The sequence below is a fragment of the Pelecanus crispus genome, unplaced genomic scaffold (assembly GCF_030463565.1).
Source record: "Pelecanus crispus isolate bPelCri1 unplaced genomic scaffold, bPelCri1.pri SCAFFOLD_369, whole genome shotgun sequence".
NCBI lineage: Eukaryota > Metazoa > Chordata > Aves > Pelecaniformes > Pelecanidae > Pelecanus > Pelecanus crispus.
In genome coordinates, this window is record NW_027461435.1 from 1 (window position 1) to 27144 (window position 27144).

At 70.8% G+C, this 27144-nt stretch overlaps 1 protein-coding gene across 1 annotated transcript; it reads left to right on the top strand.

Annotated features, from left to right (window-relative positions):
• Positions 1-4: 4 nt before the first annotated feature.
• LOC142597022 (voltage-dependent P/Q-type calcium channel subunit alpha-1A-like) lies at positions 5-26691 on the top strand (the record flags this gene model as incomplete). Its single annotated transcript, XM_075727464.1, is given in 36 exon segments — positions 5-110; positions 1665-1777; positions 3148-3260; positions 4044-4175; positions 4310-4382; positions 5275-5392; positions 5492-5559; positions 5642-5748; positions 7000-7734; positions 8570-8919; positions 9075-9216; positions 9310-9439; positions 10171-10230; positions 10299-10405; positions 12416-12515; positions 12606-12766; positions 12834-12974; positions 13055-13256; positions 13356-13520; positions 14895-15005; positions 15664-15747; positions 15829-15945; positions 16086-16151; positions 16231-16331; positions 17328-17478; positions 17565-17681; positions 17683-17693; positions 19128-19224; positions 21607-21712; positions 22647-22754; positions 22834-22934; positions 24782-24885; positions 24961-25006; positions 25008-25100; positions 25785-25895; positions 26656-26691. Coding segments are annotated over 36 exon segments (4683 nt in total), but the record flags the coding sequence as incomplete, so codon positions are not given.
• Between the last annotated feature and the right edge of the window lie 453 nt (positions 26692-27144).

Consider the following 27144-nt stretch of genomic DNA (forward strand, 5'->3'; position numbering starts at 1 on the left):
GGTGAAAACTCAGGCCTTCTACTGGACCGTGCTGGGTCTGGTAGCGCTCAACACGCTCTGTGTTGCTATCGTTCACTACGACCAGCCAGATTGGCTCTCCGACTTCCTCTGTGAGTGGCCCCCGCGCCCCCCACGCCCCCCGACGCCCCCACACCCCCCCACGCCCCCCGACGCCCCCACACCCCCCAACACCCCCCGCCGCCCCCCACGCCCCCCACGCCCCCCGCCGCCCCCCACACCCCCCAACACCCCCCGCCGCCCTCAACACCCCCCAACACCCCCCGCTGCCCCCGCGCCCCCCAACACCCCCCGACACCCCCCACACCCCCCAACACCCCCCCGCCGCCCCCAACACCCCCCGCCACCCCCACCCCGGCCGCCCCCCCGCCGCCCCCCACACCACCCCCGACACCCCCCGACGCCCACCGCCACCCACCACCCCCACCCCCGACACCCCCAACACCCCCCACCCCCCCACTGCCCCCCGCCCCCGACGCCCCCCACCACCCCCCAACGCCCCCCACCCCCGCCACCCCCTGACACCCCCCCACCACCCCTGCCGCCCCCCGCCGCCCCCCACACCCCCCAACACCCCCCGCCGCCCGCACACCCCCCAACACCCCCCGCCGCCCCCCACACCCCCCAACACCCCCCGCCGCCCCCACCCCGGCCACCCCCCGCCGCCCCCCCACACCACCCCCGCCACCCCCGACGCCCACCGCCACCCACCACCCCCACCCCCGACACCCCCAACACCCCCCACCCCCCTTGCCCCCCCCACTGCCCCCCACTGCCCCCCGCCCCCGACGCCCCCCCGCCACCCCCCAACGCCCCCCACCCCCGCCACCCCCTGACACCCCCCACCACCCCTGCCGCCCCTGCCGCCCCCCGCCGCCCCCCACACCCCCCGACGCCCCCCAACGCCCCCCACGCCCCCCGATGCTGCCCCCCGATGCCCCCCAATGCCCCCCAACGCCCCCGCCACCCCCCTGCCACCCCCTGCAGCCCCCCCCAACACCCCCAACGCCCCCTGCCGCCCCCACCACCCCCTGCTGCCCCCGCTGCCCCCCCCCACCCCCCACACCCCCCACCGACCCCCGCCACCCCCCAATGCTCCCCAACGCCCCCCGCCGCCCCCACACCCCCGCCGCCCCCCAACACCCCCCACACCCCCCGACGCTGCCCCCCGATGCCCCCCAACGCCCCCCAACGCCCCCGCCACCCCCCCCTGCCACCCCCTGCAGCCCCCCCCAACACCCCCAACGCCCCCTGCCGCCCCCCCCACCCCCCGCTGCCCCCCCCACCCCCCCCCACCCCCCACCGACCCCCGCCACCCCCCAATGCTCCCCAACGCCCCCCGCCGCCCCCCACACCCCCCCCCCACCCCCCACCGACCCCCGCCACCCCCCAATGCTCCCCAACGCCCCCCGCCGCCCCCACACACCCCCCACCACCCCCCGCCACCCCTGCCCCTGACACCCCCGACACCCCCGACACCCCCCCCGATGCCCCCCGCACCCCCCGCCACTGCCCCCCACCGCCCCTGCCACGCCCCACCACCCCCCCACCACCCCGCCCCCGACGCCCCCCGCCCACCCCCCCCACCCCTGCCCCCCTGCCCCCCCCGCCCCCGCCCCCGCCCCCTCACTCTCTCTCCCCCCCAGACTATGCAGAATTCATTTTCTTGGGACTCTTTATGTCCGAAATGTTTATAAAAATGTACGGGCTGGGGACGCGGCCTTACTTTCACTCGTCCTTCAATTGCTTCGACTGTGCCGTGAGTCCGGCCCGGCCGGCCGCTGCCGGCGGGAATGGGGTGGGATGGGATGGAGTTGGGATGGGAGGGGAGGGGATGGGAGGGGATGGATGGAGTTGGGATGGGATGGGGATGGAATGGGATGGGAGGGGATGGGAGGGGATGGGAGGGGATGGGAGGGGATGGGATGGAGTTGGGATGGGATGGGGATGGAATGGGATGGGAGGGGATGGGATGGGAGGGGATGGGAGGGGATGGGAGGGGATGGGATGGGAGGGGATGGGAGGGGATGGGAGGGGAGGGGATGGGAGGGGATGGGAGGGGATGGAGGGGATGGGGTGGGATGGGAGGGGATGGGATGGAGTTGGGATGGGATGGGAGGGGATGGGAGGGGATGGGAGGGGACGGGAGGGGATGGGATGGAGTTGGGATGGGAGGGGAGGGGATGAAGTTGGGATGGGATGGGGATGGAATGGGATGGGAGGGGATGGGAGGGGAGGGGATGAAGTTGGGATGGGATGGGAGGGGATGGGAGGGGATGGGAGGGGACGGGAGGGGATGGGATGGAGTTGGGATGGGATGGGAGGGGATGGGATGGGAGGGGATGGGAGGGGAGGGGATGAAGTTGGGATGGGATGGGAGGGGATGGGAGGGGACGGGAGGGATGGGATGGGGTTGGATGGGATGGGGATGGAATGGGAGGGGAGGGGACGGGACGGGATGGGACGGGATAGGATGGATAAGGATGGGATAGGATGGGAGGGGATGGGAGGGAGGGGATGGGATGGGGTGGAGGGGAGGGGACGGGATGGGATGGGACGGGGATGGAGTTGGGATGGGATGGGAGGGACGGGATGGGGTGGGGTGGGATGGGATGGGGATGGAGTTAGGATGGGATGGGATGGGATGGGATGGGGATGGAGTTGGGATGGGATGGGATGGAGTTAGGATGGGATGGGATGGAGTTGGGATGGGACGGAGTTGGATGGGATGGGATGGGACAGGGATGGGATTGGGGATGGAGATGGGATGGGCATGGGGACACGATGGGGATGGGACAGGGATGGGATGCGGATGGGATAGGGAAGGAATGGGGATGGGGAAGGGATGGGATGGGGATGGGATAGGGAAGGAATGGGGATGGAGATGGGATGGGATGAGGATAGGGAAGGGGAAGGGATGGGGAAAGGAATAGGGATGGGATGGGATGGGATGGAGTTGGGATGGGATGGGGATAGGATGGGGATGGGACGGGATGGGGATGGAATGGAGAAAGAATGGGGATGGAGATGGGACGGGATGGGGATGGGGACAGGGAGGGGGACGGGATGGGGACGGGAGGGGGACGGGGACAGGGTTGGGGTGGGGACAGGACGGGGACCCCCCCCCAGGTTATCATCGGAAGCATCTTCGAGGTGATCTGGGCTGTTGTGAAGCCGGGAACATCCTTCGGGATCAGCGTGCTACGAGCTCTCAGGTTACTGCGCATTTTCAAAGTCACAAAGTAAGTGCTGGCGGGGCGGGCGCCGCTGCTCTGTCCGTCCGTCTGTCTGTCGGTCGGTCTGTCTGTCCGTGGGTCTGTTTGTCTGTCCGTCCACCTGTCTGTGGGTCTGTCTGTCTGTCCACCTGTCTGTGGGTCTGTCTGTCCGTCCACCTGTCCATGGGTTGGTCTGTCCGTCCGCCTGTTCGTGGGTCTGTCCATCTGTCTGTCCATGGGTCAGTCTGTCCATCCACCTGTCCGTGGGTCTGTCCATCCATCTGTCCATGGGTCGGTCTGTCTGTCCACCTGTCCATGGGTCTGTCTGTCCGTCCGCCTGTCCGTGGGTCGGTCTGTCCATCTGCCTGTCCGTGGGTCTGTCTGTCTGTCTGTCCGTCCGCCTGTCCGTGGGTCTGTCTGTCCGTCCGCCTGTCCGTGGGTCTGTGAGTGCAGGCGCAGCGCGAGCGTGAGTGAGCGTGTGGATGCACGGAGCCGTCGTGGGGTGCCCGGGCGCCGAGCTGCCGTCCTTCGCCTCCTCGCCGTCCCCGTGTCCCCTCGCCGTCCCCACGTCCCCGTGTCCCCTCGCCGTCCCCGTGTCCCCTCGCCGTCCCCGTGTCCCCGTGTCCCCTCGCTGTCCCCACGTCCCCGTGTCCCCTCGCCGTCCCCGTGTCCCCTCGCCGTCCCCGTGTCCCCTCGCCGTCCCCGTGTCCCCGTGTCCCCTCGCCGTCCCCGTGTCCCCTCGCCGTCCCTGTGTCCCCTCACCATCCCCTCGTCCCCCCGCGGCCCCACAGCCTGGCTCTGCCCTGGCAGGTACTGGGCTTCCCTGAGGAACCTGGTGGTCTCCCTCCTGAACTCCATGAAGTCCATCATCAGCCTCCTCTTCCTCCTCTTCCTCTTCATCGTTGTCTTTGCCCTTTTGGGGATGCAGCTCTTCGGGGGACAGTGAGTAACCGGGCAGGGGCCGGAGCCCCCCGGGACCACCCTGGCCCCCAGCGCGGGGTGGTCTCCGTGCCCCTGGGTCCCTGCCTGGGGCACCCGGCGGGGGTGGGGATCCCACCGCTGCCCCCCACCCCCAGGTTCAATTTTGACGACGGGACCCCTCCCACCAACTTCGACACTTTCCCAGCAGCAATAATGACGGTGTTTCAGGTAGGGACCCCCCATCCCTCCCCCGGGGCTCCTGAGGAATTGGGGTGCCGGGGGGGGGTGCTCCCCGCTGCCCCCGGGGCTCCTGAGGAATTGGGGTGCCGGGGGGGGGCTCTCTGCTGCCCCCGGGGCTCCTGAGGAATTGGGGTGCCGGGGGGGGGTGCTCCCCGCTGCCCCCCGGGGCTCCTGAGGAATTGGGGTGCCGGGGGGGGGCTCTCTGCTGCCCCCGGGGCTCCTGAGGAATTGGGGTGCCGGGGGGGGGGGGCTCTCTGCTGCCCCCGGGGCTCCTGAGGAATTGGGGTGCCGGGGGGGGGGGGCTCCCCGCTGCCCCCGGAGCTCCTGAGGAATTGGGGTGCCGGGGGGGGACGACTCCCCGCTGCCCCCGGAGCTCCTGAGGAATTGGGGTGCCGGGGGGGGCTCCCCGCTGCCCCCGGAGCTCCTGAGGAATTGGGGTGCCGGGGGGGGGGGCTCCCCGCTGCCCCCGGGGCTCCTGAGGAATTGGGGTGCCGGGGGGGGGCTCCCCGCTGCCCCCGGAGCTCCTGAGGAATTGGGGTGCCGGGGGGGGCTCCCCGCTGCCCCCGGAGCTCCTGAGGAATTGGGGTGCCGGGGGGGGCTCCCCGCTGCCCCCGGGGCTCCTGAGGAATTGGGGTGCCGGGGGGGGGCTCCCCGCTGCCCCCGGAGCTCCTGAGGAATTGGGGTGCCGGGGGGGGCTCCCCGCTGCCCCCGGAGCTCCTGAGGAATTGGGGTGCCGGGGGGGGCTCCCCGCTGCCCCCAGGGCTCCTGAGGAATTGGGGTGCCGGGGGGGGGGGGGCTCCCTGCTGCCCCTGGGGCTCCTGAGGAATTGGGGTGCCGGGGGGGGCTCCCCGCTGCCCCCGCGGCTCCTTCCCCTCCCCAGATCCTGACGGGCGAAGACTGGAACGCGGTGATGTACGACGGGATCAAATCTCAGGGCGGCGTCAAGGGGGGGATGGTTTTCTCCGTCTACTTCATCGTCCTCACCCTCTTCGGCAACTGTATCCTCGGGGTGCTGGGGGGGTCCCGGGGGGTTCCGGGGGGTTCCGGGCCAGGGCGGGGATGCGCTGGGACCCGCTTTGCCTTGACGGGGCTCCCAGACACCCTCCTCAACGTCTTCTTGGCCATCGCGGTGGACAACCTCGCCAACGCGCAGGAGCTCACCAAGGTGAGGGGGCCCGGGGGGGGGCTGCCGCCGCCCATCGCCCGTGGCCTCGGGGCTGGGCTGGACGCGGCGCGGGGCTTCGCAGGACGAGCAGGAGGAGGAAGAAGCTGCCAACCAAAAGCTGGCGCTGCAGAAGGCAAAGGAGGTGGCGGAAGTGAGCCCGCTCTCCGCAGCCAACATGTCCGTCACCATGTAAGTGCGTGGTGTGCCCGGCTCCATCCTGGCTCGCTCCATGGTCCTGCCCTGGGCTCCATCCCCGGCTCCATCCCTGGATCCATCCCTGGATCCATCCCTGGCTCCGTCTCTGGCTCTGTCCCTGGGTCCATCCTTGTCTCCATCCTGGGTCCATCCCCTGCTCCATCCCTGGATCAATCTCTGGATCCATCCTTGTCCCCATCCTTGTCCCCCGTCCTTGGCTCCGTCCCTGGCTCCATTCTTGTCTCCATTCCCAGCTCCATCCTCAGCTCCATCCTGGCTCCATCCACAGCTCCATCCCGGCTCCATCCCGGCTCCATCCCAGCTCCATCCTCAGCTCCATTCCAGCTCCATCCTCGGCTCCATCCTCGGCTCCATCCCAGCTCCCTCCTCAGCTCCATCCAGCTCCATCCCGGCTCCCTCCTCAGCTCCATCCTCAGCTCCATCCTCAGCTCCATCCTCAGCTCCATCCCAGCTCCATCCCCAGCTCCATCCTCAGCTCCATCCTCAGCTCCCTCCTCAGCTCCATCCCAGCTCCATCCCGGCTCCATCCTCAGCTCCCTCCCGGCTCCCTCCTCAGCTCCCTCCTCAGCTCCATCCCGGCTCCATCCCGGCTCCATCCCAGCTCCATCCTCAGCTCCATCCCGGCTCCATCCCAGCTCCATCCTCAGCTCCATCCCAGCTCCATCCTCAGCTCCATCCCGGCTCCCTCCTCAGCTCCCTCCTCAGCTCCCTCCTCAGCTCCATCCTCAGCTCCATCCCAGCTCCATCCTCAGCTCCATCCCAGCTCCATCCTCAGCTCCCTCCTCAGCTCCATCCCAGCTCCATCCTCAGCTCCCTCCTCAGCTCCCTCCTCAGCTCCCTCCTCAGCTCCCTCCTCAGCTCCATCCCAGCTCCATCCCAGCTCCATCCTCAGCTCCATCCCAGCTCCATCCTCAGCTCCATCCCAGCTCCCTCCTCAGCTCCATCCCAGCTCCATCCCAGCTCCATCCTCAGCTCCATCCCGGCTCCATCCTCAGCTCCATCCCAGCTCCCTCCTCAGCTCCCTCCTCAGCTCCCTCCTCAGCTCCATCCTCAGCTCCCTCCTCAGCTCCCTCCTCAGCTCCATCCCAGCTCCATCCCAGCTCCATCCTCAGCTCCATCCCGGCTCCATCCTCAGCTCCATCCCGGCTCCATCCCGTCTCCACGCCGGCTCCGTCCCGGCACACCTCCGGCTCCCCCGACGCGGGCTGTGGCTCCCCGCTGCAGGAAGGAGCAGCAGAAGAATCAGAAGTCCTCCAAGTCGGTGTGGGAGCAGCGGACGAGCGAGCTGCGGAAGCAGAACCTGCTGGCCAGCCGGGAGGCCCTCTACAGCGAGCTGGACCCCGAGGAGCGCTGGAAGGTGCCCTACGCCCGCCACCTGCGCCCCGACATGAAGACCCACCTGGACCGGCCGCTGGTGGTGGACCCCCAGGAGAACCGCAACAACAACACCAACAAGACGCGTCCCGGCGAGCCGCCGCCGGAGCCCCGCTTCGGCCAGCCCCGCGCCGAGGAGCTGCGCCGGCAGCCGCGCTACCCCGATCCCGGCGGCCCCCGCCCCGGGGACCCCCACGGCCCCGCCGGCCGCCGGCCCCGCAGCGGCAGCCGCGAGCCCGAGCGGGAGCCCAGCCAGGAGCGCGCCTACGCCGACGCCGAGCGCCTCAAAGCCCTCGAGCGCCGGCACCGGCCGGGCGGCAGCCGGGACGGCCGCGCCGGCTCGCCCCAGCCCGAGCGGGAGCACCGACGGCACCGGGCGCACCGACGGGCGGCCGAGGAGGGCGAGGAGGGCGGGCGGCCCGAGCGGCGGCCGCGGCACCGGGAGGGCGGCCGGCCGGTGCGGGCCGAGGGAGACGGGGAGCACGGGGATGGCGAGCGGCGCCGGCGGCATCGGCATGGCACGCCGGGCGCCTACGAGGGCGAGGGCAAGCGGGACGACAAGGAGAGGCGGCACCGGCGGCGGCGGTGAGTGGTGTGGGCACGGCCCCCCGGGGCTGGTGGGACCCCCCGTGGCTGGTGGGACCCCCCGGGCTGGTGGGACCCCTCGGGGCTTCGTGGGACCCCCCGTGGCTGGTGGAACCCCCGGGCTGGTGGGACCCCCCCGGGCTGGTGGGACCCCCTGAGGCTGGTGGTGGGGCTGGTGGGACCCCCGGGGCTGGTGGGACCCCCTGGGGCTTCGTGGGACCCCCCAGGGCTTCGTGGGACCCCCCGGGGCTTCGTGGGACCCCCCGGAGCTGGTGGGACCCCCGGGCTGGTGGGACCCCCCGGGCTGGTGGGACCCCCTGGGCTGGTGGTGGGGCTGGGGGGACCCCCTGGGGCTGGTGGTGGGGCTGGTGGGACCCCCCGGGGCTGGTGGCAGGGCTGGTGGGACCCCCTGGGCTGGTGGGACCCCCTGGGGCTGGTGTCAGGGCTGGTGGGACCCCCCAGGGCTGGTGGGACCCCCCGGGGCTTCGTGGGACCCCCCGGAGCTGGTGGGACCCCCGGGCTGGTGGGACCCCCCGGGCTGGTGGGACCCCCTGGGCTGGTGGTGGGGCTGGGGGGACCCCCCGGGGCTGGTGGCAGGGCTGGTGGGACCCCCTGGGCTGGTGGGACCCCCTGGGGCTGGTGGGACCCCCGGGGCTGGGGGGACCCCCTGGGGCTGGTGGTGGGGCTGGTGGGACCCCCCAGGGCTGGTGGGACCCCCCGGGACTGGTGGGACCCCCGGGGCTGGGGAGCTCCTCCAGCTGCTGGGCATTCCCGGCTCAGCACCCGCCGTGCCGGGGGGTCCCCTCTGAGCCCCCTCCCCTCCGCGTCCCCCCAGGGAGAACCAGGCCCCCGGGGCGCCGGCGGGCCCCACGCTCTCCACCACGCGCCCCATCCAGCAGGACATGGGGCGCCGGGAGCCCCCCGTCGCGGAGGACATCGACAACATGAAGAACAACAAGCTGGCCACCGCCGAGCCCCCCGCGCCACCCCCCGTGGGCAACCACACCGCCGGGGCCCCCCCGCGCTGGGCCCCCGGGACCCCCAATCCCCCCACCGAAAACAGCCTGGTGGTCACCAACCCCGGCGCCCCCAACAACCCGGCCAAGGCGGGGGGGAAGCCGGAGCACACCGCCGTGGACATCCCACCCCCCCTCCTGCCGCCCCCCGCCAACGCCCTGGTCCAAGGTAGGACCCCCCTGGGGGCGCGGGGGGGTCTGGGGGGCGCGGGGGTCTCGGGGCTGCGGGGAGGTGCGGGCGGGGGTCTGGGGGGCGCGGGGGTCTCGGGGCTGCGGGGAGGTGCGGGCGGGGGTCCGGGGGCCGTGACGCCACCGCCCCCGCAGTGAACAGGAACGCCAACCCCGAGCCGCTGCCCCGCAAGGAGGAGGAGGAGGAGAAGAAGGAGGAAGGCGACGGGCAGGAGGAGAACGGCCCCAAGCCCATGGTGCCCTACAGCTCCATGTTCATCCTTTCCACCACCAACCCGTGAGTGCGCCGGGGGGCCGGGCGGCATCTGGGGGGCCGGGGGGGCTGCTGGGGGTGCCCCTCGCCCCCCCCCACCGTGTGCCCCCCGCCCAGGTTCCGCCGGCTGTGCCACTACATCGTCAACCTGCGGTACTTCGAGATGTGCATCCTGCTGGTCATCGCCATGAGCAGCATCGCCCTGGCCGCCGAGGACCCCGTGCAGCCCAACGCCCCCCGCAACAACGTGAGCCCCCGCAGCCGGGCGGGGCGGGACCCCCGGCTGCTGGCGGGGGGGTGGTGGGGCTGAGCTCCCTCCTCGCAGCGCTGCCGGGTGCCCCTAAAACAGCGCCTGGGGCCGTGCCGGAGCGGGGTCCCCCCACCTTGTCCTGCCGCGGAGACCCTGCCCACGGCCCCCGGGGTGCGGTGGGGTGCCGGGGGGTCCCACAGCCCCCAGCAAGGGGGGGTCCTGGGGTGCCCAGGGGGGTCCCAGGGTGCCAGGGGGGTCTCAGGGTGCCCGGGGGTCCCAGGGTGCCCGGGGGGGGGGGGGGGTCCTGCAGCCCTAGGATGCCATAGGATCCTGGGTGCCAGGGGGTCCCAGGGTGCTGGCGGGGGGCTGAGGGTGCCAGGGGGTCCCAGGGTGCCAGAGGCGTCCCACAGCCTCGGGGTGCTGGGGGTCCCAGGGTGCCAGGGGGTCCCAGGGTGCCGGGGGGTCCCAGGGTGCCCAGAGGGGTCCTGCAGCCCCAGGGTGCCGGGGGGTCCCAGGGTGCTGGGGGGGCAGGGTGCCGGGGGGTCCCACAGCTCCAGGGTGCCCAGGGGGTCCCAGGGTGCCAGAGGCGTCCCACTGCCTCGGGGTGCTGGGGGTCCCAGGGTGCTGGCGGGGGTCCCAGGGTGCCAGGGGGTCCCAGGGTGCCGGGGGGGGGGGTCTGAGGGTGCCAGGACCCCCCAGGCACCCCCCCCCCATCTGCTCCCCGCCAGGTCTTGCGCTACTTCGACTACGTCTTCACGGGCGTCTTCACCTTCGAGATGGTGATCAAGGTGAGCAGGGGGGTACGCGGGGCGGGGGGCCCCCCCGGCACCCCCTCACCCCCCCTTGCCCCCCGCAGATGGTGGATTTGGGGCTGGTGCTTCACCAAGGTGCCTACTTCCGCGACCTGTGGAACATCCTGGACTTCATCGTGGTCAGCGGGGCGCTGGTGGCCTTCGCCTTCACGTGAGTCCTCCTCGGGGGCGCGGCGGGGGGGGGCCTGGGCAGGGGTGGGCTCGCCCGGGACCCCCGTGCTGGGGGAGCAGCGTTGGCGCCGGGGCGGAGGGCGGGGGGATGGAGGCAGCGGGGTCTTGCTTCTCCCAGTGCCTCCCAGTGCCTCCCAGTGCCCCCCAGAGCCTCCCGGGGGGCCGTCCCAGCCCCCCCGGGGTCCGTCCCGCGCCCCCCCCGCCGCTGCCCGCGCTCTGCTGTGTCGCTTGACGTCCGTCCTCGGCCGCTTGCCGCCGCGCTGTCTCGTCCCGTCGCCGTCGCCGTCGCCGTCCCCGTGTCCCCGCGCCCCCGCAGCGCCGCCCCTGCGTCCCCGGGCAGGATCGGGCCCCGGTGGGGCCGAGCAGCCGCCCCGGCGCGGAAACCCCGGAGCAGCGAGCAGGGCTGGAGTAAACCCCAAATAAAGATGAGGAATCCCCTAGCAATGAGGAATCGCCCAGCAAAGGATGAGTAGCCTCTTAGTAAGGGATGAGTAACCTTCTAGTATGGCTTGAGGACTCTCCTAGAAATGGATGAGCATCCCCCGAGTGACTGAGCATCCCCTGAGTAAAGGGCGAGCATCTCTTGAGTCACTGAGCATCCTTAAAGCAAAGGGTGAGCATCCCCCGAGCAAAGCCTGAGCATCCTCCAAGTAACGGAGCAGCCCCCAAACACAGGGTGCGCATCCCCCGAGTGATGCAGCATCCTTAAAGCGGGAGCATCCCCCACGTAAAGGCTGAGCACTGCCCAAGTAATTACATCCCTAAAGTAAGGATGAGCACCCCCAAAGTGACTGAGCACCCCCAGTGACTGAGCACCCCCCAAGTACCCGAGCACCCCCCAGTGACTGAGCACCCCCCAGTGACTGAGCACCCCCCAATTAACTGAGCACCCCCAGTGACTGAGCACCCCCAAGTACCTGAGCACCCCCCCAAGTGACTGAGCAGCCCCCAGTGACTGAGCACCCCCCCCAAGTGACTGAGCACCCCCCCAGTGACTGAGCACCCCCCAGTGACTGAGCACCCCCCCAGTGACTGAGCACCCCCAATTAACTGAGCACCCCAGTGACTGAGCACCCCCCAAGTACCTGAGCACCCCCCCCAAGTGACTGAGCACCCCCCAGTGACTGAGCACCCCCAATTAACTGAGCACCCCAGTGACTGAGCACCCCCCCAGTGACTGAGCACCCCCAATTAACTGAGCACCCCCAGTGACTGAGCACCCCCCCAGTGACTGAGCACCCCCCAATTAACTGAGCACCCCCAGTGACTGAGCACCCCCAAGTACCTGAGCACCCCCCCAGTGACTGAGCACCCCCAATTAACTGAGCACCCCCCAAGTACCTGAGCACCCCCCCCGTGACTGAGCACCCCCAGTGACTGAGCACCCCCAAGTGACTGAGCACCCCCCCAGTGACTGAGCACCCCCAATTAACTGAGCACCCCCCCAGTGACTGAGCACCCCCCCAGTGACTGAGCACCCCCAATTAACTGAGCACCCCCAGTGACTGAGCACCCCCAGTGACGGGTGAGTAAACCCGGAGCAGAGCCCGAGGAGCTCCCGGGGGGCCGGGGGGCGCGGGCGCGGGGCGGGGGCCGGGCTCTCACCGTGCCTTGTCTCTCCCCTTCCTCTGCCACCGGCCGCAGGAGCAGCTCACGGTAAAGTCTTTCTGCCTTCGTCTCCCGCCCGTCTCCGTCCTCGTGCTCTCCTCGTGCTCATGGTCACGCCTCGCTCCCCCCGAACTCCCCCCACTCTACCCCCCCCCCCCCCCCAAAAGCAGGGCCGTGGGAAACGCCAGGCTCTCCCTGGCATGTGATGAGCATGCGGGGTCTCGGCCGCAAGCCCCCCGCAATGCCAAGCAGCCGCTGCCCGCTTGGCCGGGGAGGGGACGGTCGCCACGGGGCACAGGAGGGGACGGGACCCCCCGCAGCCATGCTGGGGTGCCCCGAGCCGCCGCGCCGTGGCCCCACGGCTCCCTCTCCCCCCCCGAAGTGGCAGCAGCAAGGGGAAGGACATCAACACCATCAAGTCCCTCCGCGTCCTCCGTGTCCTCCGGCCACTGAAGACCATCAAGAGGCTGCCCAAGCTCAAGGTGGGCGGGGAGGGGGCTTGGCTCCCCGCCCCGGGCGTGCGGGGGGGGGTCCCAGCCGGCGCCGACCCCCTCCCCGCTCCCCATCCCCAGGCCGTCTTCGACTGCGTGGTGAACTCCCTGAAGAACGTCCTCAACATCCTCATCGTCTACATGCTCTTCATGTTCATCTTCGCCGTGGTGGCCGTCCAGCTCTTCAAGGGCAAGTTCTTCTACTGCACCGACGAGTCCAAGGAGTTCGAGAAGGACTGCAGGTACGGCCCGGGCGGGCGGGGGTCCGCCGCCCCCCCCGCCCCGTCTCACCGCCCCCTCCCCTCCCAGGGGGGAGTACCTGGTGTACGAGAAGGACAACGAGGTGAAGGCGCAGAAGCGGGAGTGGAAGAAGTACGAGTTTCACTACGACAACGTCCTCTGGGCGCTGCTCACCCTCTTCACCGTCTCCACCGGCGAGGGGTGGCCGCAGTAAGGGTGCGGGGACCTGGGGGGGGGGTGTGCGGGGACGCCAGGACCCCCACCCCGCCCCTGCCCTCGTCCCGCTGCAGGGTCCTCAAGCACTCGGTGGACGCCACCTACGAGAACCAGGGGCCGAGCCCCGGCTACCGCATGGAGATGTCCATCTTCTACGTGGTCTACTTCGTGGTCTTCCCCTTCTTCTTCGTCAACATCTTCGTGGCCTTGATCATCATCACCTTCCAGGAGCAGGGGGACAAGATGATGGAGGAGTACAGCCTGGAGAAGAACGAGGTGCCTCCTGCGGACACCGCCGCCCCCCCCGCTGCCTTTCGGGGACCCCCCGGCCCGGCCGGGGCTCGGTGACGCCCACCCTGTCCCCCCCCTCCCCAGAGAGCCTGCATCGACTTCGCCATCAGCGCCAAGCCCCTGACGCGGCACATGCCGCAGAACCGGCAGAGCTTCCAGTACCGCATGTGGCAGTTCGTGGTGTCGCCGCCCTTCGAGTACACCATCATGGCCATGATCGCCCTCAACACCATCGTCCTCATGATGAAGGTCCGCGGGGAGGGGCGGGGGGTCCTGGGGAGCCCCTCCGGCCCTGTCCCGGCCCTGTCCCTCGGGGCTCCGGCCTCAGCCCCTGGCACCCACGTGTGCCCCCAGCCCCTGGCGCTTGTCCGGCTCCCATGGGACTTTTCCCTGTCCCCTGGATCCATTCCCGTTCCCCTGGATCCATCCCTGTGCCTGTGGATCCATCCTGTCCCTGTGGATCCATCCCCATCCCCCTGGATCCATCCTGTCCCTGTGGATCCATCCCCATCCCCCTGGATCCATCCTGTCCCTGTGGATCCATCCCCATCCCCCTGGATCCATCCTGTCCCTGTGGATCCATCCCCATCCCCCTGGATCCATCCTGTCCCTGTGGATCCATCCCCATCCTCCTGGATCCATCCTGTCCCTGTGGATCCATCCCCATCCTCCTGGATCCATCCTGTCCCTGTGGATCCATCCCCATCCCCCTGGATCCATCCTGTCCCTGTGGATCCATCCCCATCCCCCTGGATCCATCCTGTCCCTGTGGATCCATCCCCATCCTCCTGGATCCATCCTGTCCCTGTGGATCCATCCCCATCCCCCTGGATCCATCCTGTCCCTGTGGATCCATCCCCATCCTCCTGGATCCATCCTGTCCCTGTGGATCCATCCCCATCCTCCTGGATCCATCCCCATCCTCCTGGATCCATCCTGTCCCTGTGGATCCATCCCCATCCTCCTGGATCCATCCCCATCCCCCTGGATCCATCCCCATCCTCCTGGATCCATCCCTGTCCCTGTGGATCCATCCCTGTCCTCCTGGATCCATCCTGTCCCCTGGGATCCATCCCCGTCCCTGTGGATCCATCCCCATCCTCCTGGATCCATCCCTATCCCCCTGGATCCACCCTGTCCCCCTGGATCCATCCTGTCACCGTGGATCCATCCCCATCCTCCCGGATCCATCCTGTCCCCCGGGATGCACCCTGTCCCCCGGGATCCATCCTGTCCCCTGGATCCACCCTGTCCCCTGGGATCCATCCTACCCCCAGGATGCACCCTCTCCCCCGGGATCCATCCTACCCCCCCGGGATGCACCCTGTCCCCCAGGATCCATCCTACCCCCGGGATCCATCCTACCCCCCTGGATCCACCCCGTCCCCCGGGATCCATCCCCATCCTCCCGGATCCATCCTGTCCCCCCGGGATGCACCCTCTCCCCCGGGATCCATCCTACCCCCCGGGATGCACCCTGTCCCCCGGGATCCGTCCTACCCCCTGGGATCCATCCTACCCCCGGGATGCACCCGGTCCCCCGGGATCCGTCCTACCCCCGGGATGCACCCGGTCCCCCGGCAGCTGCCCCGCCCCGCCCCCATCCTGTGCGCTGTCCCCCAGTTCTACGACGCCTCGGACGCCTACGAGAACGTGCTGAAGATGTTCAACAACGTCTTCACCTCCCTCTTCTCCCTCGAGTGTCTGCTCAAGATCATGGCCTTCGGCGTGCTGGTACGTGCCGCCGCGCGCCGGCCACCACCGGGCACCCACGCCGCGCCGCGCCGCCCCGGGGCACCCCGCACCGCACGGGCAGGATCCCGGAGCCGGTGCCCTGGTAATCATGGGATCCCGGAGCCGGTGCCCGGGCAACCATGGGATCCCGGAGCCGGTGCCTGGGTAATCATGGGATCCCGGAGCCGGTGCCCGGGCAACCAGGGGATCCCGGAGCCGGTGCCTGGGTAACTGGGATCCCAGAGCTGGTGCAATGGGTAATCATGGGATCCCAGGAGCCGGTTCATGGGTATCCATGAGATCCCGGGAGCCGGTGCATGGGTAACCGTGGGATCCTGGGAGCTGGTGCATGGGTATCCATGGGATCCCGGGAGCTGGTGCATGGGTATCCACAGAATCCCGGGAGCTGGTGCATGGGTACCATGGTATCCCAGGAGCCGGTGCATGGGTATCCATGGGCTCCCGGGAGCTGGTGCACGGGTACCCACGGGATCCAGGGAGCTGGTGCACGGGTACCCACGGGATCCAGGGAGCTGGTGCACGGGTACCCACGGGATCCTGGGATCCGGTGCATGGGGTACCATGGGCTCCCGGGATCTGGTGCATGGGTACCATGGGCTCCCGGGAGCTGCCACAGAATTCCCCATTCCCTTCACAGAATTACTTCCGTGACGCCTGGAACATCTTCGACTTTGTCACGGTGCTGGGGAGCATCACGGACATCCTGGTGACGGAGTTCGGGGTAGGTGGGAGCCGCCGTGGCCCCCGCGGCGCCGGGGCCGGGCCCCGCTCGCCCCCCGCTCATCCCACACGTCCCCCCCAGAACAACTTCATCAACCTCAGCTTCCTGCGGCTCTTCCGGGCGGCGCGGCTCATCAAGCTGCTGCGCCAGGGCTACACCATCCGCATCCTGCTCTGGACCTTCGTCCAGTCCTTCAAGGTGCCGCCCGATGGACCCCCCCCCCCCCCAAAACCCGCGTCCCCCCCCGGCCGTCCCCACCCAGGGGCCGGCAGCCCAGCCCGTGCCGGGGGCCGCATCCGTGCCGGCACGGCGTCACCGGCCCCCCGCTCTGCCCGCAGGCTCTGCCCTACGTCTGCCTGCTCATCGCCATGCTCTTCTTCATCTACGCCATCATCGGGATGCAGGTGAGAGCCCCGGCCCCCCCGGCTCCCCCAGCCCCTCGCCCGGGCCCCTGCCCCCCCTGAGCCGTCACGGCCCCCCCAGGTCTTCGGCAACATCGGCATCGAGGAGGAGGATGATGAGTCGGCCATCACCCAGCACAATAACTTCCGCACCTTCTTCCAGGCCCTCATGCTCCTCTTTCGGTGAGTCCCCCCGGCACGGTCCCGGTGCCACCCGGGTTACCCAGTGCCATGCTGGCGTAGCCCCCCGGCACGGTCCCCGGTGCCACGCTGGGTACCCAGTGCCGTGCCGGCATGCCCCGCCAGCACAGTGCCATCACCATCCAGGGGTTCCCAGTGCCGTGCCAGCATGTCCCGCCGGCACGGTGCCATCACCATCTGGGGGTACCTAGCACCGTGCCGGCGTGTGTCCCTGGCATGGTCCCGGTGCCATGTGGGGTACCCAGTGCCGTGCCAGCACGTTGCCCCAGCACGGTGCCATCACCATCTGGGGGTACCCAGCGCCGTGCCAGCGTGCGTCCCCGGCATGGTCCCATCGCCATCTGGGGATTCCCAGCGCCGTGCCGGCGTGTGTCCCCGGCACAGTCCCATCACCATCTGGGCATTCCCAGTGCCATGCCGGCGTGTGTCCCCGGCACGGTCCCATTGCTGTCTGGGCATTCCCAGTGCCATGCCCATGTGTGTCCCCGCACGGTCCCATCCTGGCTGGGGTCACCCAGTGCCGTGCCGGCATGTGTCCCTGGCACGGTCCCATCGCCATCCGGGGGTATCCAACGCTGTGCCAGCATGTCCCGCCGGCACAGTCCCATCGCCATCCGGGGTCACCCCGTGCCGTGCCGGCGTGTGTCCCACGGCACAGTCCCATCACCATCCAGGGGTTCCCAGTGCCATGCCCGCGTGTGTCCCCGGCACAGTCCCATCACCATCCGGGGTCACCCAGTGCCGTGCCCGCATGTGTCCCTGGCACAGTCCCATCACCATCCGGGGTCACCCAGTGCCGTGCCCGCGTGTGTCCCCCGGCACGGTCCCATCACCATCCAGGGTCACCCAGTGCCATGCCCGCGTGTGTCCCCGGCACGGTCCCATCACCATCCGGGGGTTCCCAGTGCCATGCCCGTGTGTGTCCCCGCACGGTGCCATCCCGGCCGGGGTCACCCAGCGCCGTGCCCTCTGCCGCAGGAGCGCCACGGGGGAGGCCTGGCACGAGATCATGCTGTCCTGCCTCAGCGGGAAGCCCTGCGACCAGAACTCGGGCATCAAGGAGGACGAGTGTGGCAACGAGTTCGCCTACTTCTACTTCGTCTCCTTCATCTTCCTCTGCTCCTTCCTGGTGAGCCCCGGTGGGCACGGGGGGGGTGGGGGGGGACCCCAGCCCGGCCCCCCCGCGCCCCGACACCACGCTCCTGCCCCCCCCAGATGCTGAACCTCTTCGTTGCCGTCATCATGGACAACTTCGAGTACCTGACGCGCGACTCCTCCATCCTGGGCCCCCACCACCTGGACGAGTACGTCCGCGTCTGGGCCGAGTACGACCCCCGCCGCCTGGTAAGGACCCCCCCCCGCCCCGGGATGCCAGGGACCCCCACCCTGGACGCCGGGGTCCCCACTCAGCGCCGGGGCGCGGCGGCTCCCGGGGGCTTGGCTGGCCGGGCTGTGCCCCCCTCCCCGAGCGCTGCAGCGGGGTCTTGGGGGGGGCACGGCAGCTGCCCAAAAGCCCCCCCCCCGGTCCTGTGGGGCCAGCGGCCCTGCTGCCCCCCGAGGAGGGGTCCCCCGGGGCTGGCCCCCCACGGGGGCGACCCCCCCCCAGGTCTGCCGCCCCCCACAGAGCCGTGGGGGGGCCCGGCCCCCCCGGCGTGGCGCCGATTAACCTCTCCTCTCTCGACCGTAGGTGCTCGCCCGCCGGATTTCTCCCTCTTGCCCCCCACCCCAGCCCCCAGCCCCCAGCGCAGCGCAAGGGGCCTCCGCCGGACCCGGGGGGTCCCCGGGGGTCCCGATGGCTGCTGGGGGTCCCCGCCATGTCCCGGGGGTGGGCGGGGGGGGTCTCTGCTGCGTCCCGGGGCCCCCCGTGATGCGCTGGGGGCTCCCCGCCCGCTCTGGGGGTCTCCCGTGAGGCTCTGCCGGCCCCTCGGTGCCCGGCACCGGGCTGGCACTGAGCTCAGCGGGCACGGAGCGACGGGGGGGCTCCGGCTCTCCCCAAAACCGCCCCGTGCGTCCCCCCCATCCCCACCGCAGCCAGCTCGGCGCAGGGTGTGGGGGGGGTCCCAGCCCCGCCCTGCCCCCCCGCCCCGCCCCAGCGCCCGTGCCTCAGTTTCCCCAGCCCCTCGGCGCGTCCGCGGTCGCGCGCGGCTCCGGCGTCCGCACTAACCCCGCTGTATTTTCTTGCAGTGGCCGCATTCATTATAAGGATATGTACAGTTTATTACGCGTAATATCTCCCCCATTGGGCTTAGGCAAAAGGATATGTACAGTTTATTACGCGTAATATCTCCCCCATTGGGCTTAGGCAAGAAATGCCCTCATAGGGTTGCTTGCAAGGTTTGACTTACACTAAAAACCTGCCGAGCATCAACGGGATGAATGTTGCTTACGGTTTCTCGGATATATATATGATATCTATATATATATATATACACAGACACGTCCCGCACCCCCGGGGCCGGCCCCAGCCCCGGGCGCGCCGCATGGACCCCCCGTCCTCGCCCAGCTCTGCTTGCTGCGCCCCGCGGCCCCCGGCCCAGCGCCGCGGGGCTGCATGGGCGCCGGCCATCGCCTTCCTCCCCTCCTCCTCCTCCTCCTCCGCGGGGCCCTGGGCTGCGGCCGGCCGGGTTTAAACCTTTTTTTTTTTTTTTCTCCCCCCCCCCTTACTCTTTTGTTTTTTTTTTTTTAATTTTTTTCTCCGCGTCTCTCTCTGTCTCTCTCGCCTCCTTTTTGTCCTTTTTCTGTCCGATGTCTCTTCCTTCTTGTTCTCTCCGCTCCCAGGGGCCGGCTGACTTTCATGGACATGTATGAAATGCTGAGACATATGTCCCCGCCCCTGGGTTTAGGCAAGAAATGCCCACCCCGTGTTGCTTATAAGGTAGAATAACTCTTCCCACCAGAGCGAAGCCCCCCAAAGCCGTGCCGGTTCCCAGCAGCGGCACCGACTCAGCCCGGCCGATGCTTCTCGGCCTCTTTTTTTTTGTTGTTTTTTTTGGTTGGTTTGGTTTTTTTGGTGTTTTTTTGGCTTTTTGTTGTTTTTTTTGTTGGTTTTTTTTTTTTTTTCCTCCTCCTGCGGCGAGCCCTGACCGGCGCGGCGGCCGCTGGCCCCGCTGAGCCTCCGCGCGTTCCCCCAGGACGGGCTGGGTAAGATCCGCCGCCCGAGGAGCGTGTGCCCCCCGCCACGGGCTGGAGGCTCGGGGCCGGACCCCCAGGACCCCCTACTTGGGGACCCCCATGGGGCTCAGCCAGCCCCCCAGGAACCCTCCTGGGGACCCCATGGGGCTCAGCCAGCCCCTCCCCCCCCCAAGGACCCCCTCCTGGGGACCCCATGGGGCTCAGCCAGCCCCTCCCCCCCCCAAAGGACCCCCTCCTGGGGACCCCATGGGGCTCAGCCAGCCCCCCTCCCCCAAGGACCCCCTCCTGGGGACCCCCATGGGGCTCAGCCAGTCCCCCAGGAACCCTCCTGGGGACCCCATGGGGCTCAGTCCCCCCCCCAAGGACCCCCTCCTGGGGACCCCCATGGGGCTCAGCCAGCCCCCCAGGAGCCCCTATTTGGGGACACCCCCCCATGGGGCTCAGCCAGCCCCCCCCAGGAGCCCCTATTTGGGGACACCCCCCCATGGGGCTCAGCCAGCCCCCCCCAGGAGCCCCTATTTGGGGACACCCCCCCATGGGGCTCAGCCAGCCCCCCCCAGGAGCCCCTATTTGGGGACACCCCCCCATGGGGCTCAGCCAGCCCCCCCCAGGAGCCCCTATTTGGGGACACCCCCCCATGGGGCTCAGCCAGCCCCCCCCAGGAGCCCCTATTTGGGGACACCCCCCCATGGGGCTCAGCCAGCCCCCCCCAGGAGCCCCTATTTGGGGACACCCCCCCATGGGGCTCAGCCAGCCCCCCCCAGGAGCCCCTATTTGGGGACACCCCCCCCATGGGGCTCAGCCAGCCCCCCCCAGGAGCCCCTATTTGGGGACACCCCCCCCATGGGGCTCAGCCAGCCCCCCCCAGGAGCCCCTATTTGGGGACACCCCCCCCATGGGGCTCAGCCAGCCCCCCCCAGGAGCCCCTATTTGGGGACACCCCCCCCATGGGGCTCAGCCAGCCCCCCCCAGGAGCCCCTATTTGGGGACACCCCCCCCATGGGGCTCAGCCAGCCCCCCCCAGGAGCCCCTATTTGGGGACACCCCCCCCCATGGGGCTCAGCCAGCCCCCCCCCAGGAGCCCCTATTTGGGGACACCCCCCCCCATGGGGCTCAGCCAGCCCCCCCAGGAGCCCCTATTTGGGGACACCCCCCCCATGGGGCTCAGCCAGCCCCCCAGGAGCCCCTATTTGGGGTCCCCATGGGGCTCAGCCCCCCCCCCATAGTGGGGGTCCCCTGTGGGGCTCGAGGCCGCCTCACCCAGAGCAGCTCATTTTTAGGGACCCCCCCGGGGCTCCCCCTGGCCCCCCTCTCCCCCCGTCCCTGCAGCCCCCCCCCCACTCTCCCTCGCTCCATCCGCCCGCCGCCCCCCCCGGCAGTGCCCCCCGGCCCCCGCTGCTGCACGGCCCGCGCCCCCCACCCGCGGGGGCTACGGCTGCTGGGGAGCTGCATCGCGGGGCGCGGGGGTCCCGGGCACGGGGGGGGGGGGGGGGCGGGGGGGCCGCCTCTCCGTGCCGCGCTTTCCCCATTGGCATTGCTCGCGCCCTGCCTTGCTGCTCTGCACCCCCAAATCCCCCCCGGGGCTGCATGGAGGGGTCCCTGCCCCTTTTTTTTTTTTTTTTTTTTGGGGGGGGGGGTCCTTCCGCCACCCTGCTTGGCGCTGGGAGCTGGGGAGGGCGTGGGGCAGCGTGGGGCTGAGGCCTGGCAAACTCATCGCTTCCCCCCCCCCCCCCGAAGCATGTCTCCCTGCACCCCCCCACCCCCCCGAGGATGCAGGTTTGCACCCAGAGAAGCCCCCCGCCACCCCCTCCCCATCCCCGGAGGGGAGCCAGGAACGTGTCGGCCCCCTCCCCGCTGCATGCGCTGCACGCGCTGCATGCGCTGCACGCCGGGGTCCCGCTTGGCCGTGCCGTCGCCCCCCACCCCGGGCGTCTTGCGGGGGTCCGGGGGCCGTGGCCTGGGGAGAAGGCGGGGGGCCGGGGCGGGGGTCTCGGGGAGGCCGGCGGGACGCGGGGGCCTCGGTTTCCCCGGCGGCTGCAGGGCAGCCCCCGCCTTCTCGCCAGCCCCCGGGCGCGGCGGGAGGGGGGCCGCGGCTGACGCCCCCCGCTCTCGCTCGGCCCTGCAGCGGCTGCTCCGCATGGACCTGCCGGTGGCCGACGACAACACGGTGCACTTCAATTCCACCCTCATGGCCCTGATCCGCACCGCCCTCGACATCAAGATCGCCAAAGGCACGGGGGGGGCACGGGGACAGGGGAGCGGGGTCCTCGAGGGGGGCGGCGATGGGGACCCCCGGGGCACGGCGGGCCTCGGGGGGACAGGGACCCTGAGGGGTCGGGTACCGGGTCCCTGGGAGCGGGATGCTGGCGGGATGGGGACGGGGGTGGGGACGAGGGTGGGGACCCAGGGGGGATGAGGAGCCTGGAGATTTGGGGATGAAGAGCTGAGGGAATGTGGCCCAAGACCCTGGGGGGGGACAGGGAGCCTGGGGGCGTGGGGACGGGGGTCCCTTGGGTGACAGGGAGAGGGATGGGGTCCCTGGGGGTGGAGGGGACAAGGACTGGGAGCCCAGGGATGGAGGTCCCTGAGGAACGGGGGAAAAGGGGGGACAGGGGGACATTGGGGGAAAAGGGGGGACGGGGGGACATTGGGGGACATTGGGGGAAAAGGGGGGGATGGGGGACATTGGGGGAACATCGGGGGACAGGGGGACATTGGGGAAAAGGGGGGACGGGGGGACATTGGGGGGACATTGGGGGATGGGGGGACATTGGGGAAAAGGGGGGACGGGGGGACATAGGGGGGACATCGGGGGATGGGAGGACATTGGGGAAAAGGGGGGGACATGGGGGGACATCGGGGGACAGGGGGGACATCAGGGGGACGGGGGGGACATCGGGGGACAGGGGGACATTGGGGGGAAAAGGGGGGGACATGGGGGGACATCGGGGGGACGGGGGGGACATCGGGGGACAGGGGGACATCGGGGGATGGGGGGACGGGGGACATCAGGGGGACGGGGGGACATCGGGGGACAGGGGCTCCAAAGGGGACCGGGTCCATGGGGCAGCGGCAGGGCAGAGGTGTCCTGGGGGGGACAGGGGGGTCCCCAGGGGGGTGGCAGGGGTCCGCAGGGGGGCCGGGGCGCTCAGCCCTCTCTCGCAGGGGGAGCCGACAAGCAGCAGATGGACGCGGAGCTCCGCAAGGAGATGATCGCCATCTGGCCCAACCTGTCCCCCAAAAACCTGGACCTGCTCGTCACCCCCCACAAGTGTAAGGGACCGTCCCCGGGCCCCCCTCCCCACCCCGGCCCCCTCCCCGCCCCGGCCCCCCTCACCCTCTGCGCCCACAGCCACCGACCTGACGGTGGGGAAGATCTACGCCGCCATGATGATCATGGAGTACTACCGGCAGAGCAAGGCCAAGAAGCTGCAGGCCATGCGGGAGGAGCAGGTGGGGCCAGCACCAGCACCCCCAAAACGGCCCCCTCCCCACGGCTCTGCCGTGTCCCCAGCCCAGCCCCGTCCCCTCCCCGCGGCCCTCCCGTGTCCCCATCCCATCCCCCGTGTCCCCATCCCCTCCCGTGTCCCCATCCCATCCCCGTGTCCCCATCCCCTCCCGTGTCCCCATCCCATCCCCGTGTCCCCATCCCCCTCCCGTGTCCCCATCCCCTCCCGTGTCCCCATCCCATCCCCGTGTCCCCATCCCCTCCCGTGTCCCCATCCCATCCCCGTGTCCCCATCCCCTCCCGGGTCCCCATCCCCTCCCGTGTCCCCATCCCATCCCCGTGTCCCCATCCCCTCCCGTGTCCCCATCCCCTCCCGTGTCCCCATCCCATCCCCGTGTCCCCATCCCCTCCCGTGTCCCCATCCCATCCCCGTGTCCCCATCCCCTCCCGTGTCCCCATCCCCTCCCGTGTCCCATCCCCTCCCGGGTCCCTATCCCATCCCCGTGTCCCCATCCCCTCCCGTGTCCCCATCCCATCCCCGTGTCCCCATCCCCTCCCGTGTCCCCATCCCATCCCCGTGTCCCCATCCCCTCCCGGGTCCCCATCCCATCCCCGTGTCCCCATCCCCTCCCGGGTCCCCATCCCCTCCCGGGTCCCCATCCCATCCCCGTGTCCCCATCCCCTCCCGGGTCCCCATCCCCTCCCGTGTCCCATCCCATCCCAGTGTCCCCATCCCCTCCCGTGTCCCCATCCCAGCCCTGTCCCCTTCCCGAGTCCCTCCCGTGTCCCCATCCCCATCTCCCAGTGTCCCAGCTCCATGCCATCTTCATGTCCCCATCCCCAAGCATCCCCTCCCGTGTCCCCACTGGAGCTCTGCCCCTTCCCAAGTCCCTCCCATGTCCCCACCCCCATCCCCATGTCCCCATCCCAGCCCTGTCCCCTTCCCGAGTCCCTCTGTGTCCCCATCCCCTCCCAGTGTCCCCACCCCATCCCCGTGTCCCCATCCCATCCCCATGCATCCCTCCCGTGTCCCCATCCCAGCTCTGCCCCTTCCCGAGTCCCTCCCGTGTCCCCACCCCATCCCCGTGTCCCCATCCCCTCCCGTGTCCCCATCCCAGCTCCATCCCCTTCCCGAGTCCCTCCAGTGTCCCCATCCCAGCCCTGTCCCCTTCCCAAGTCCCTCCCAGTGTCCCCATCCCCTCCCAGTGTCCCCATCCCAGCACCATCCCTTTCCCGACTCCCTCCCAGTGTCCCCATCCCCTCCCGTGTCCCCATCCCAGCCCTGTCCCCTTCCCGTGTCTCTCCGGTGTCTCCATCCCCATCTCCCAGTGTCCCAGCTCCATGCCATCTTTGTGTCCCTATCCCCAAGCATCCCTCCCGTGGTCCCCACTGGAGCTCTGCCCCTTCCCAAGTCCCTCCCGTGTCCCCACCCCATCCCCGTGTCCCCATCCCAGCCCTGTCCCCTTCCCGAGTCCCTCTGTGTCCCCATCCCCTCCCGTGTCCTCAGTCCCATCCCCAAGCATCCCTCCCATGTCCCCATCCCAGCCCTGTCCCCATCCCAGCCCTGTCCCCTCCCCGCGGCCCTGCCGTGTCCCCATCCCAGCTCCATCCCCTTCCTGAGTCCCTCCAGTGTCCCCATCCCAGTCTTCCCCCCTTCCCGAGTCCCTCCGGTGTCCCCATCCCCTCCCGTGTCCCCACCCCATCCCCGTGTCCCCATCCCAGCCCTGTCCCCTTCCCGAGTCCCTCCGGTGTCCCCATCCCCGACCGCCCCCAGCTCCGTCCCCTCCCTGCGTCCCCCCCGCCCAGCCCCGGCCCCCCACGCCGCGCCCCAGCCGCTCTCGTGTCCCCGCAGAACCGGACGCCGCTGATGTTCCAGCGCATGGAGCCGCCGTCCCCCACGCAGGAGGGGACCCCGGGGCCGGACGCGGCGCCGGCGGCCGAGCCGGGCGCGGGGCCGTAAGTGCCACCGGCCCCATCCTGCCCCCGCCCCGCGCGGGCCGGGAGGGGGCTGAGCCGCCTGTGCCCCCCCAGGGCCGCGCGCGACGGGGGCCTGAAGGAGAGCCAGTCCTGGGTCACCCCAGCGCGCCCAGGAGATGTTCCAGAAAACGGGCACCTGGAGCCCGGAGCGGGGACGCCCCGAGGACGTCCCCAACAGCCGCCCCAACTCCCAGGTGAGGGGCTCTGCCACCCCGGGGTCCCCCGTGCCCCGGCCGGCCCCACGGCGCTCCTGCCCGCGTGTCCCCGGCTGCGCCCTGGGCCCCAGCTCCCCCCTGTCCGTCTGTCCCCCGTGTCCCCAGGGACCCCTGAGCCCCAGCTCCCCCCCTGTCCGTCTGTCCCCCGTGTCCCCAGGGACCCCTGAGCCCCAGCTCCCCCCTGTCCGTCTGTCCCCCGTGTCCCCAGGGACCCCTGAGCCCCAGCTCCCCCCTGTCCGTCTGTCCCCCGTGTCCCCAGGGACCCCCTGAGCCCCAGCTCCCCCCTGTCCGTCTGTCCCCCGTGTCCCCAGGGACCCCCTGAGCCCCAGCTCCCCCCTGTCCGTCTGTCCCCCGTGTCCCCAGGGACCCCCTGAGCCCCAGCTCCCCCTGTCCGTCTGTCCCCCGTGTCCCCAGGGACCCCCTGAGCCCCAGCTCCCCCCTGTCCGTCTGTCCCCCGTGTCCCCAGGGACCCCCTGGGCCCCAGCTCCCCCCTGTCCGTCTGTCCCCCGTGTCCCAGGGGTCCCCATGTCCCCCCCTGCACCCCCAGCCCCGTGTCCCTGGTGCCCACCACCCCCTCGCCAACCTCTGGGGCGGGGGGGGGGTCCCTGCCCTCGGTGCCCCCCCCGTGCCTCAGTTTCCCCGCTGACGCCCCCGTCCCCGCAGTTGGTGGAGATGCGCGAGATGGCCAAGGACGGCTACTCCGACAGCGACTACTTGCCCATGGAAGGGCACGGCCGCGCCGCCTCCATGCCGCGGCTCCCCGCCGAAAACCAGGTGAGGGGAACCCCTTCCGTGGGGCACCCGGCACGGCCCCCCGCCCCACCACCTGCGCCGGCCACCGGGCACGCGGCGCGGCCGGCCCTGTGCCCCCCGGACGCCGGAGGGGGTCCCGGGCTCGGCAGCGCGACCCCATCGCCCCCCTGCAGCCCCTCCCTGCGCCGCTTCAATCGGGGGGGCTGGGGTGGGTGCGGGGGGGTCCCGCGCTGCGCTGGCCCAGGCAGGGTGGTCCCGGTGGGCCGTGACCCCGCCGAGGCGCCCGGTGCCCCGAGCGGCGTCCGTGTGTCCCCCCCCCCAATGGCTGCAGGGGCTTTTGGCGGGGGGCATGAGCATGGCAGGGGGCTGGGGCGGGGGGCACGGAGCTGGGGCAGAGGGGCTACCTCCCCCCGGGGGGGGCCAGAGCCGCGGCCGGGGGGCGGCCACCGGTCCCCGTGCGGGGACGCTCCCGCATCTGCTCCGGCGCGGCGCAGGCGCGCGTCGCCCCCCTCCCCGGCAGCGGCGAAGCCGGGGGGGGGCGCGGCCGCCCGGGACCCCCCGTGCCAGCGGGCGCTTTTGGGGGTGCCGCTGGCTGCGCATGCCCGGGGCCGGGACAGGGGTGCTCTGGCTGCTCCGCTCGCTGCTGCTCACCCGGCCAGCGCTTGGCTGCGTGCGGGGGGACCCCGGCCCGTGCCCCCCGTGCCCCCCGTGCCCCCCGTGTTCACTCTGGTCTCTCTCTCTCCCCCGGCTCTGCGGGCACCGCCTGGGCCGGCTCTAGCAGAGGAGGAAGGTCCGACCCCGCGGGAATAACCTCAGTGTAGGTACCGCCGGGCCCCGCCACCGCCCCCCGCCACAGCCCCCCGCTACAGCCCCCTGCCCCCCACCACAGCCCCCGCAACGCCTGCCCCGGCCCCCACCCCGTGCAGCCGCCCCCCGCCTGCCCACTGCCTCCCTCCGGCCCCCAGCCCCACTTCCCTCCCTCCCCCGCTCCCCTCCGGCCCTCCCTCCCTCCATCCCTGCATCCCTCCCTGCATCCCTCTCTCCATCCCTTCCTCCCTCCATCCCTCCCTGCATCTCTCCCTGCATACCCCCCTGCTTCCCTGCATCCCTGCATCCCTCCATCCCTCCCTGCATCCCTCCCTGCCTCCCTCCATCCATCCCTGCATCCCTCCCTGCCTCCCTCCATCCCTCCCTGCCTCCCTGCATCCCTCCCTGCCTCCTCCATCCCTCCCTGCCTCCCTCCATCCATCCCTGCATCCCTCCATCCCTC